Raw genomic sequence first — 12,313 nt, 5'->3', positions numbered from 1 at the left:
AGTCTCACTTAGAAGCTATTCCATAAACCCTAAGCCCACAAATTTACTTCAGAGAAATTCTATTTATTTATTTTTATAAAAAATGTTTACTGTTGGAATTATTGTATGTACAAGATTACAGGGTTTCTCATTCCTATACCCCACCCACAGCCACCCTGGTACTACATAAACTACAAAGGCTTGCGAGAAACCAGCATTTGAGATCAAAATGTGTCCTAGCAGATTTTAAAACATTCCAGTTGAAGTAAAGAATACTTTTGCATGAAAAACAAAATGCATGAAATGCTTCTCTTTCACCTCTCCACAGAAAAACAAACAAACAACAATTTCATTCTCCCATTCAAATGCTTTTAATGTAAAACTGCATGTATGAGAAATCCAGCTTGTTAAAAAGATAAGACAAAAATGAGATAGGAAGCTTCATAGCCCACCTTTCTTCTTGACTGGCATTCTCGCTGTTATTTCTGGCACTGGACGCAAACACTTATTTACCGGTATCAACAGAGTCCCGCTGGGATTGACTTGTAAGGTCAGAAGTCTGCCATCCAATTCAAAACAGACAGTTCAGCTTTGGAAGAGAGCTCTACATCTTCATTTCCCACAATGGCACTCACAGTTTTTGTCCAGTTAAAAACTTCCAACACAACCCATGGAAACAGAAAGGAAGAAAAAAAGTTTAAGAGAATTTTTGCCAGAGCACTTGTCAAAATCTGTAAAATATTTCCCAATCTATAAAAATATACAAGAGAAAACACTCGTCAGCCTACAAAATTGTATAAGATTCTCTCTTATGACAGAATAGGGACTTTTTTTTTTTAAGAAGTTAAGTGAATGTAGGAAATACAATTAAGGCACAGTCCAAGTCTTGGCAGTCCAAATGATCCACTTCAACACATTCCAGCATCACTCAAGTTTAAAACCAGTTCTCAAATAATCCAAATAAACGTCCGAGGAAGACAGAAGAGCTTGAAAGGGACCTTTTTTGCTGCAATCACAGGTGACTTTTGCCAGTTAGCTACAGCACTGGATGCACACAATGGTCTTCTGCGTATTAGGAGAGGAAAAAACCTCCCAGGTTTCATTCGGTTACCAAACAGCAGTCACTTTCATTTTTATTTTCTCCACCCAGCCTTCTGGCCTTTAATGTCCCTCTGATCTTTGCTTGTATTAAGCCCAAGAGGATTGAAAGCAATCCCTCAGCATGGAATTATTAAAGTGACAGTGCTATTCACAGGGCAGGCTGGTGGAGCAGACTGTTGTGCACAGGAGTCATTGACTGCTTGCCATTTCACTCTTTGCTCAGCAGCAGCTGCCTAATGAGAGAGGAGCAAGGTTGTGGCAGAGCTTCTCCAAATGTTATGCAGAGATGTTGGAATATTAACAGAGCAGGCCATGAAGTCAGTCGGAGGTTCTCCCGTTTGCTGGTGCAGCTGGCTGGCCTCACCATAACCTCCTATTTTTCTTCTTTTTCCCCCTGCAAATGGAAAAAAATGCAATTGACAGTTTTCCCCTTCCAAAACATTGAAAATAAAGGATTAAGGGGGGAATTAGTCTCCAAATATTACACTTTATACATGTGAAGCACAATGGTACATCTTACACGTAACCCTGCACTGCATCTTCAAAGAGTTAAAATGGTACAATGGGGTTATTTTCCACTGCTTTTGAATTGCTTTGAAGCAGACTCACAACTTCCTATGATTCTCCTATCACTTAACAGATATTTGTTTCCCAATAATAAGACCTATTCTCACATTCTCATAGTTTGGCTCTTTATAATTGAAATGAAAGGTTGGCTTAAGAGGAAGAGGAACTTCAAACTGCACAAAAAATGTTTGTGGGAAGAACACTGGGGTGAACATTAAGAGGAACAAAGGAGGAGAAAAGTGTGAATTTAGAATACAGTTTAGCTAAATGGGGTAGTGGTAAAGAGCATCCATCAAATATGGATTCTGAGGGAGTAGTGCTCAAGAAAGATCTTTAAAGTTAGTGGGACAGGGGCAAATCCTAGTGTACATGCAGCAATAGAAAGATTAGAGTAATAAACTAAGTGCAGACATTTAAAGTAGCCTTCTTTTTAACCACTTGCCTGGTAAGTGACCAGGAATTCCATGCAGGTGAGTTAGCTGGCTGCTAGAAGAGGGACTGACTGCTTCATCCCTCCACCACCAGCCCATTTCCACCCCAACCCCCTGCCTAAGAAACTAACAGCACATAACATATTTCCATGATGGCTGTGAAGGAGGGGGCACAGGCAGTACTACAAGCTAGTAAAACATTTTTCAGGCCAGTAACATTTGGGGGGTTTGTTTACAAGGCTGACTTTAGGAAGCAAAGCAAAATAAATTAAGGTTTGGGGAAGGCTGTTTAGAAGAAGTGGACAGCATGGTTTCAAGTGAAATTCTGTGCAAGCGGAGAGGAGGTGACTGATGGGGTGTGACAAGAGTGGAGTCAATGTCCATATGAAAGCTTAACTTGAGAAGGAAAACATAAAGGAGATAAGAATTGAGAACACTGTCCATTAAAACAGCAGGGAAGTAATCAGGGTTTGGAAGCAGAAAATGTTAAGAGGGAAATATAAAGAAGGTAGAATCAGAGCTAGCAGAAGAGGGTGAATGAGAGTGACTGGGACACGTTACTAGTTGATGGCATTCAGAAAATTAGGATTCAGAGTTGTGGAGAACAGGGTAGAGATGCATTTGAAGAAGAGTGTGCAAGGAGCTGAGTCACTGAAGGACCAAAGACCAGGAAGCAAGCTCAACAGAGTGCTACTTGCACAGAACAGAGTCACACAATGAAGTTGGGTTGCAGCTGTGGCTGTAAAATAGCAGCAAATGCGCAGGCAGGTGGGTCAGTGTTTATCTATGAGAACACCTAGGCAGATATTAAACCATTGGGGATTTCAGCATAGGAGCAGGGTTGAGGAACTGGACCAGCATTAAGAAAGTAGTTAGATAATTGTGTGAAAAAGCACAAGGGTGTAGTAAAGATGCATTATGTATTTGATGTGGAACAGCTGTGTAGAGAATTGTGTGGTGAAGGAATACAAAAATAGGATCAGAAGGGTACACTGCATTCAGGCAGAGAGGGCGATGCTGGATTTGATGACTACATGGAGACCTGGGTCCTTAGGTGAGGAGTAGAATAATCAGATATGCAAGCTTGAGGGGGACTGTCACCGTTGTAGAAACATGGAAGGTTTGAGAATGTGGGAAAGGGGATCAGTGGCCAAGGAGACTGAATGCAGGAGCAGAGGGCTACATGAAGCAGTACTCTGTGTTTCCACGGAGCGAAGGGACATGAAAGGATTAGATAAGTGGGTCATGTACAAGGATCTGAAGGGATATTGGATAAACAGAGTATAAAGGCAAGATGTGCCCAATGGTGTGAGGTTGCAAAAAATAAAAGGTTATGTAGGAAATATGGCAGCTGTGTCAGTGTAACTACAAGCGTTGTGGGAAGAAGCTGAGCGGTTGTGAAGGACAACATGAAACAGTATCAAATGTACACAAGTGGCCAAAGTGGGTTTCAGGGAAATATATATATTTTTAAGGGTCAGAAACGCAGGTGAGGGGCAGAGATAGGTGTTGCATGAAGTGATAGTTAACTGCATGCATACAAAGGGAATTTAAATTGATACAGTATAAAGGTCTTCAGATGCCAGACCCCTGAATGTTGCCATCTGCCTCTTCCCTTCAGCTGCAAAAGCAGAGTGGGGGGAGAGTGGCTGCTGTTAGCAGCAAGGTATGAGCCAGCAAGCTGGACAGCGAAAAGAGCTAGTGACAGGGCAGAAAACCCATAAGAAGATGGGATGGGACCAGTGCAACGTTCGAAACTCCCACTGTTCTACGCGCATTTTCCAACAGGGAATTTCATAAATGCGAGCAGTTTCTGAACTCTGGGCACAGTACTGCACCTAAGATTTCAGATTAAAACTGCCACTGCTGGAAGAAAATGAGGACTTTTTCCTGCCTCCCCACTTCCAGTCACTTTCTGAAGACTGGAGAAGGGACCCTCACAAGAATATTAGAGGACCAGGCAGGGGAAGTATGGCTTTTTTTTTTTTTTTTTTGCAGTCTTCAGATGAGGACTAGACGATGTGAAAAATGAATATAAGATTTTAGCTGCAGTTCATTCATTTTCAGCTTTGTATTTTTATATAAAAAGGGTGTCTACACACTCTGTTGCGGCACCTATAACCTGGGTTTAAGGTGTTTAAGATGTCATTTAGCTTTCATATCTCTGTTTCTAACACTGGGCCAGTGGCTAGGCAAGATTCACCATGCGTGGGGTGGTTCTAGGAGATAAATGATGTGAGCAGGGTCAGTAACTGCTGCTGGGGCTGGTGATCACTTTACAAAGCAGACTAGTTAGTGTACTAACGGTTGCAGAGAGTGGAGCAAGCAGAAAACAGAGGCAGGGCCTGATGCAAGTTTTTTGGGGTTGGGGAAGAGACCAATGTGAAGTGGCCAGAAACTGAGGAGAAGAGAAGACAATTCCACAGGGGCAATTAGTTAACCTTTGATTCTAGACTTAATAGCCTCAACCAACCATATTTGCATAGTGGTATGTACTACTTACAAATTGTATTAGTTAAGCCAGCCCTGCTGTGTTTGCTCCCCTCCCCTTGTTCACTAAGGGGAAGGGGCTGGACATGTCCCGAAGTCCTCTCCTGACAGCACCAGCGAGAAAGACCCCAATGAGGCAGAGAAAATTTGCGGGGAAGGGAATAAATAAATAAAAAGGGAGATAATTTTGTTGTAAGGTGGGCTAATGGGGTGGGGGCAACCAGAGGATGTTTCATGATTGTGGGAAGTATTGGGTTGCTTTTTTAACGCAGGTGCTTGGGATAGGAGTGGTGGGAAAAGGGCGAGGGAGGCTTGTGATTGGGGGGGGGGGGAGCTGGGGTGGTCCCACAAGCAAGAAGAACCCTCTTGCCTGACAGGAGCAAGCATGGGGCTGCTGGAATGTGGGAAGCCCCACCTCCTCCACACACACACCCCAATTCCACAGAAATCTATGTCCAGCAAGGGCTGCCCTGTGTGACCAAGACACCCACTTGCAATCATAGAATTTGTAGAGTTGGAAAGGGACCCCAAGGGTCATCTAGTCCAACCCCGTGCCACGCAGGAATCTCAACACACCGTCCTCCATCCAACCATCCCAGGCCCTGCTTAGCTTTGCAAATGAGCGCCATACTGGGCAACCTGAGAGTCATTGTCCCCCATACTGCATATATATATGGGGGACGACGACACTCTGGTTGCCGTGTGTGTGTGTGTGTGTGTGTGTGTGTTCGGACTCCAGAGCCTCATGTGAAGGGTCGTGATGGGGGGTAATATCCATATACATATTCACACGCACATGCACTCCTGTCTGGCATGGGGTGCCCTGAGTGACCCCATAAGAGCCACAATGGGGATCCTGAGTAAAAAAAAACACCTACATGTTGCTGGACTCCAGGGACTCGTGGGGTGGCTTGTGGTGATTTGGGGGGGTCAACACACGCATGCACACATACACCCCTGTTTGTGGCCCCCCCATCCTCCCCACACACCCCTCATAAGAGTCAGCGAGGAACCTGTGTGCCCTCCCCCACCCCCGTCGTCGTCGTCGCGGCTCCCGCCTCCCATCAGCCCTCGCGGCGGGCGGCCAACCCCCTCAGGTAACTGGTGCGAGCTACCTGGCCGGGCGGCCACAGGTTCCCACCCGGACCCCGCCGAGGCCGCCTTCGCCCCACCTGCTGCCCCTCCTCGCCGCCACCGCCGCCTGGGTCGCCTTATGGCCGCGCGGGCTGCTGCGCCCCCATCGAGGGCTCCTCTGTGAGGGAGGCGGCCTGCTCGCTGCTCCTCTTCCGCCGCGGCCGCCGCCTCAGCCGCGTTTCCATGGAGCGGCCGTTACCGCGCCCGCCGCCGCCGCTCCTCCTCCATCTCCCGCCCTCCCTCCGTCCCTTAGCAACGCGGGCGGGGAGCCCCTCCCTGACCAGCGTGAGGAACGACGGGCCGCTCGGCCAATCCGGAGGCAGGCCCCTCCCCCGGCTCCGCGAGCAGGCGAGGGGCCAATCGGAGCCCAGCCGAGGGTCGTTGGGGGGACGTCACGTGATCGTCCAAGATGGCGGCCCCCAGGGGAAGGGCGTGCGCCTGGCCAGTGCTATAGCCGAGTCGCCTTTTTTTTTTTTTAACCTGAGGCGGACGCCGCGGCAGCGGAATAAGTTTTTTAACGGCTTGCAGAGCTCTAGGGCTCGAGGTGAGTTTTTCCCGGCGGGTATGTTTGCATGGGGGAAGCGGCGCTCAAGGTCACGATGGACGTCAAATGTGGGGAGACGATGGAGTATGGTGGGTTTGAGGTTACGAGGTAGGGGCAGGGGCGAAACTAGGCTGTTTCACCCGAGTCAATAACCCAGCTTGGCACACACACCCACACCATGCATTTGAGTACAAACACGCACAGGCTGGGAGCCTCAGTGGCGCCCCACTGGAGGCTTTCCCCGGGGCAACGTCACCCGCCCCCGGTAGCTGCGGCTCTCGGTGTGGCCTCCCTGGTGAAACTGTTTCCCATTATTTAAAATTAGAGTCTTATTGCCGTGGAGCTTATGTCCCTGCAGGCGTGTATAGAATTGCAATCATTTATGGGTGCGGCTTTCCCGCTGCTTTGTGGTAAGTGAAAATTAGTATATAGTGAGCATAGTTATTTTTTATTATTTTTAAAGTAGTGTTGTTGGCATCTGTCAGGCTTGGAAGACAGTGGAGGAGTGCGCCTTCAGGGGTGAAGTCAAAAGGTTGGAGACTTACAGCGCCTGTTGTGGCTGAAGGGATTGATAAGGGGGAGACATGATGTATTACTGCAGCAGCACAACTGGACACCTTAATCTGCCCCAGGGGCAACAAAACATGTCTCTCCCATATTGGTCTCTACAGCCACAGCAGGTGCTGCAACCTTCCAACAGCTTGACTACACCCCCAAAGGCTCATCCCTGAGACAGATGGATGACAGCAACAAATATGTATAGCAGTTAACAGCAGTGACTGTTAATGAAATACGAAGAAAATATCCAAATGTAATTGAGGGCAGGAGGGTTGATTACGTCTCTTAGAAGAAATGTGCATTTAGGAATTTTTCTTAGCAGCACAATGACACAATGCATGAGCATGTAAAGGGAAGGAATAAAGAAGTATGAAGACTGGCTCAATTCTTAACTGTTCCCATTGCCTGGAAAATGTGGCTCTCAGGGTGTAAATAGTGTTAGAAACTGGGATGGAAAATTTTGGAGTTACTCGCTTGTCCAGGCAACAACATATTTATGTGCATGCAGGTGATATGCAAAGATTGTAGTGACCCGGAAGGAGGTGGAAGGTGTAGTGGGGTTATGTGCACTACACTATCATGCTCAGTGACTTGGAACATAACCCCAGTGCAAATCAGGGATTGCCTGTATAGCTGGAAGCAACAGGATACAATTGAGGACTTCATACATGCCCTCTAGCAACTCTATTGTGTGGGTCAGATTTAACCCTGAACTGTGTGCCAGATTACTTACTGTATCCCATCAAACTAAACTGGAACAACCTTACTAACCAAGCCAGTGTCAAATATGTTAGATCAATGGACTTCTCCCATTTTTAATCTGATTTAAGGAGTGGGGACATGCATGCATACACAGACTAAGGGAATTTATGCTTGGTGTCTTTGGGGAGTTTTTGTGTGTGTTAAGCAGCGGCGGCAGCTTGCTCCATGCGCAATAAATGGACCATCCACTTCCTCCCCACCAGCTGTAAGGCGGGCTGAGTGGGAGGAGGCAGACAGGCTAGACGCCCAGCGTTGAACCCCGCCCCTATGGTTACAGTATTTTTTTCTATATTTAATTGCTACATTCCATTTATAAGACGACCCATGGTTTTACACTTTTAAAAATTGGGGGGGGGGGCTTGTCTTATACACGGAAAAATACGGTATTCCGTTTCTTGGACTATACTGTGCAGTAGAATCCAAGAGTTGACATAATGTGGGCATCTGCTGGCTTCTCGGCTGTAAATTTCACAAACTATTATGCCTGGGTCATTAAATATGTTTTTCTTTCAATCTTATTGCTGGTGTGTCTGATGTACATACATACATACTCATTTTTGTAATCAGCACCATTTCGTTTTCTTTCCCAGTGCTCCAGGAACTAAGATGGCAGGAGAATTGATCGAACCTACTTCAGAAAAAAAAGTTCCTATTGCAAGTAGAGACATATCTGAAATCCTGAAAGAAAGGTTTGAGCGGCTTTCAGCAGCAGATCAGTGAGTGGTCTTCGCAAATTTAAAAATATTTTAAACTGGGGTTGTTTTTTTCTGTTCCCATTTTCAAAGCATTGAAGAATTTACCTTGTTGTACATGGTGCAAGTAGTTTGTGAAGAATGGAGCCCACGTGATACCATACAAAATACCACATGGAAGCCTATGCCAAGTCTCTGGTTTCCTCTATTCACAAAAATAGGGAATGCTATTTTACCTGACTAGCAGGATTAGCAAGATAAACATTAAAGACAATGTTGGATGTTGAAACCAATGTGACTTGAAATGACACTTTCAGTGTTTTATTTAGTTTAACTTTTAATTGCATCCTTCAACTTAAAAGACAGGTCCCAGGACTTCAGGAAATGTGTTTAGTATTGTCAGTTGAAATAACTGAAGACCACACGTTGCTTTTTATATATGACCCCATCATGTATAAAACATAAAACCCTCTGCTATTTAGAAATGTAAAAACATTTGTAAAACATTTCTTCAAGAGAACAGCAAAATCTTCAAACCAGTTTTAAGGATCTGCTAGGGTTCTTGCCAGTGACTATGGTTGTCCTTAGAAGCTGAAGTGATGTATTTACTATGGTCCCTCCCGCTGCTCCTTCTATAGCTGCTCATATGCTTGCATCCTCTATCGGAGCCTCAGAGTTTTGGACAACTGTTCACTCTAAGCGTAGATCTGGCAATCCGATGGACACTTGGAATAGTTCTCCAATTAACAAGAGAGCTTATAGCTCAATAGGTAGAATTGCAATCCTAAGTATTTTGTTGCAGCTGTGAAAATCACTGTCCCTTTTTAATACTGCAAGTGGTTGTATCTGTCAGCTCTAATAGGACACAGCAACATACTGGTAGCACTGGGGGATATACTCAAAGAATACAGTATTTGTCTGGTTTCACAAATGTGCTTCTTTGCACAGCACACAAGGATACAACTCTCCTAATGCACCATGTTTGTACATGCACAGCTATTAGCAATTGTTGAAATGTTGATTTTCCTTTTATTCCACAGGAGTTTTTTTCAAAGTGGATCCATGTTCCTTGCCTTAAATGGAAGTCTCTGTGGCTTAGTAGCAAATAGCTTGTTTAGACGTGTCCTGAATATAACCCAAGCTCGTATTGTATCTGCTCTGCCCATGGCTGTTTTACCGTTCATTACAACTGTGGTCACTTATGAGTGTTTGATTAATCGGCCTTTAATGGAAGGTACGTTATCTGCATTCAAAGCGAACTGTAACCTTTGAAATGTCTGTGCTGGGAAGGATGTATTAGCCACACTGGGACAAGGTTACCTACTCACAAGACAAGAGGCTATTTGCAATACTCCCCAGATATGTAGGGCTATGGAAACTTGTTCCTTTAGCTCTTTGTATTACTCTCTTCTTGAGAAAATAAAATGAGCTTAAGGTGCAGGTGAGGTGGGGGGTGCCCCACCCCCTGATGGTATGCAAGACCTCACAGCTGGAAGAGTACCAGTTCTTTAAAACAGTAATAATACAGTGTGGTGTTTCAGCGCCTTACCTGCAATTTGGTGTTACTGTTGTTTCTATACTTTTCCAAAGCATCCCAAAAGAAACTCAGTATATAGATGTAGATAATTGTTTTTGGCATCCAACATGGAGAACCTCCTTGCATTCAAAAAGGTTATCTTAGTCCCCTTTAAGTGTAAACTGCAGGATAATGCTGTTAAAATTACTTCCAAATACTCAACCTTCCATCTTGCCCAGTTAGCAAGGAATGATTCTGGATCATGTCACTGTACATATTTTGGTGGAGAGTAGTCTATAGTGCTAGAACGCCCAATGCATTGGCTTCTCTTTTCAAGGCACACCTTTGTCCCTCTTGTGGCATATATTTAGGGAATCTCAGCAATATTTTGCAGCAATACTTTTATGATAGGTGCTATTGAAATCTGAGCAGCTTATCAGCCTAACAAAGTCTAATCAAAATTAGGAAAGCAGATTTTAAGATGCAGTGATGTAAGCCTGCAATAGGGATGCTGTCACTACATCACTTAATTCTCATGTTATTTGTCTGCAAATTTAAGTCAGACTTAGGGTTTTCCAGCTTATCTGTCTATTTCGTTCTCCAGGTGATCTAAATTGTGCAACTTGCGCCTGGATCAGAGGTGGTGTAATTGGAGGAGTAATAGGTTGGTTCTACCCCATTTTCCTAGCTCTACCTTTGAATGCCGCTCTTGCAACAAGGTACGATTTTAATCTTCTATGTAAACTCAGCTTTTACATGTGCAGTTTTGGAAAATCCACTGCACTGATGGCAAGGGATGGAGGGGGTTGCTACCAGTGTTGGGACCATGAGCTGTTCACCCTTACATGGGAAATCCCTAAAATGGAATTTCAGTTTAAAATGCACACATTGTTTTTCCACACCTAAGTTCAGTTTTCTAGGATTACCTAAACTGATTTCCAAGAATAGCTTCCCCTCCATCAACTCTCTTCAGACATCCATTGTCTGGGTTAATCTGCTTGAATCACAAGCACTTGCTATTGCTCTTTCATTCCTGAACACCACCCGAAAGGGAAATTTGAATAATGGACCAACAACTGGTTGTAAAATAAATAGGTGTAACAAAGTCTGCATCATTAGCTTGTGCCTAATGAAGTGTTTTCTGGCAACAATATAGAGCCATTAGTCTGTAGAACACCTTTCTGCACCTTTTCTGGCATCATGTAAATTGGTACCCTTTCACATGTTGTGGCTGCATTTAATTAACACATGTTTTGTCCATATATAGAATTTGCTCAGTTTTTGCTTCACTTTTAGTATAATTATGAGGTAGTACACAGAAAGAGATGCAGTGTCTAGTATACAATTTGGTAAGAGTGGGCTAGCACCTATTTTGAAAGCCTAATCTTAAGACAACTGACAAAGAGACTAAAGAGAGCTTGTAAACTACTGCTCCATCAGATAACTTTCTTAATAAAGGCTGAATTTAACAGTAGCCTAGTGTTTGCAATTGTCAAGCTAATTCCTATTTCCACCCCACCCCAGGTATTTAACAACTCCCATGCCAGGCCAAGAAAACATGCTGCGCTACTGGATGATGGTTTGCAAACCTGTTTACAAAAAGATGAAATTTGCTGCAATCCTTCAAATTGCATTTGGAGCATACCTGACCTCAAAAAGTCATGAAATATACATTAAAATGCTGCAGTTGCCCCAGCCTGGAGAAGACCCTGAAGAAATAAAAGATAAAATTTGAATTTCTGCAATCATTACTTATTTGGTTTTTCTTTATGTAAATCATCCTGCTAGTGTTTTTGTTTTTTAAAGTAGCTCTTAGCATATTGAGCAAGCCTTGGGACCTAATGGTGAAGGGCCAGTACTTTTGCCTGTGCTTTTTTCCCTCCCTCTTTCTTTCTTTTTGGTATGGGGGATAGGTGGAAAGTGATGAAGGAGACCAGTATACTTAGAAGAAACCTTTGTGGTGACGCTGGACAGAGGTTTCCCTCTTGCTCACAGAATTGTGGAGTTGGAAGGGACCATGAGGATCATCTAGTCCAATCTCCTGCAATGCAGGGAATCCAATGCAGGGAAGAAATAGTAGCTTCCATTAACGGGTGGGAGAACATTGCATCAAGGCTACCTTCCAGGAAGGTTTTCCAAGGAGTGGCTGACAAAGCAGCAGCCTGCAGAGCATTGAAAAGCTCTGGGGTTTCATTTTTGAGATTGTAAGTTGTTTTAAATGCTGTATCGTGTTTTATTGTTGTAACCAGCTTGGGCGGCGCTTAAGTAAATAAAGAAGAAGAACATTCCCTAGAGCTCTTCAATGCCCTGCAGGTTGCTTACCTGACCATATTCCTCTAGAAGGGAAGAAGAGATCTTGGTTGTGCATCATTTAACACCTAGTGTACAACAAGCTCCTGCTCACCTCCCTGTTGTACTGTTTTAAGGAATAGCAGATCTGGACAATTTCCATCATGGATGCCACCAGAATAAAAGGAAAACTGCTTGGCCTGTGGCAAGTGGTATTTATGACCTCCTACTTGCAGTGGCCCATGTTTGT

At 44.4% G+C, this 12,313-nt stretch overlaps 2 protein-coding genes across 2 annotated transcripts in view; one reads left to right on the top strand and one right to left on the bottom strand.

Moving 5' to 3' along the window:
• The window catches only part of DLG2 (discs large MAGUK scaffold protein 2), a 904,765-nt gene extending 898,888 nt beyond the window's left edge, over nt 1–5,877 (bottom strand). The window contains exons 1-2 of the mRNA XM_083499674.1: nt 5,741–5,877; nt 432–1,474 (exon numbers count right to left, since the gene is read on the bottom strand). Of these exons, the coding sequence (XP_083355800.1) occupies nt 432–450 (19 nt within the window). The 5' untranslated portion in view covers nt 451–1,474; nt 5,741–5,877. The remainder of the gene's footprint in view (nt 1–431; nt 1,475–5,740) is intronic.
• Nucleotides 5,878–5,885: 8 nt separating this feature from the next.
• On the top strand, nt 5,886–11,513 carry LOC310705271 (transmembrane protein 126A-like; the record flags this gene model as incomplete). The annotated part of the gene is made up of 6 exons (XM_083499876.1): nt 5,886–6,246; nt 6,605–6,656; nt 8,157–8,282; nt 9,299–9,492; nt 10,379–10,493; nt 11,299–11,513. The coding sequence occupies 6 exons, from the start codon at nt 5,886–5,888 to the stop codon at nt 11,507–11,509; spliced, it is 1,059 nt and encodes a 352-aa protein (XP_083356002.1). The 3' UTR covers nt 11,510–11,513.
• Nucleotides 11,514–12,313: the final 800 nt, after the last annotated feature.

Source organism: Podarcis liolepis (genome assembly GCF_965112155.1).
Source record: "Podarcis liolepis genome assembly, chromosome: 4".
NCBI classification, from domain to species: Eukaryota; Metazoa; Chordata; class Lepidosauria; order Squamata; family Lacertidae; genus Podarcis; species Podarcis liolepis.
This window is presented reverse-complemented; position numbering and strand designations above follow the sequence as displayed.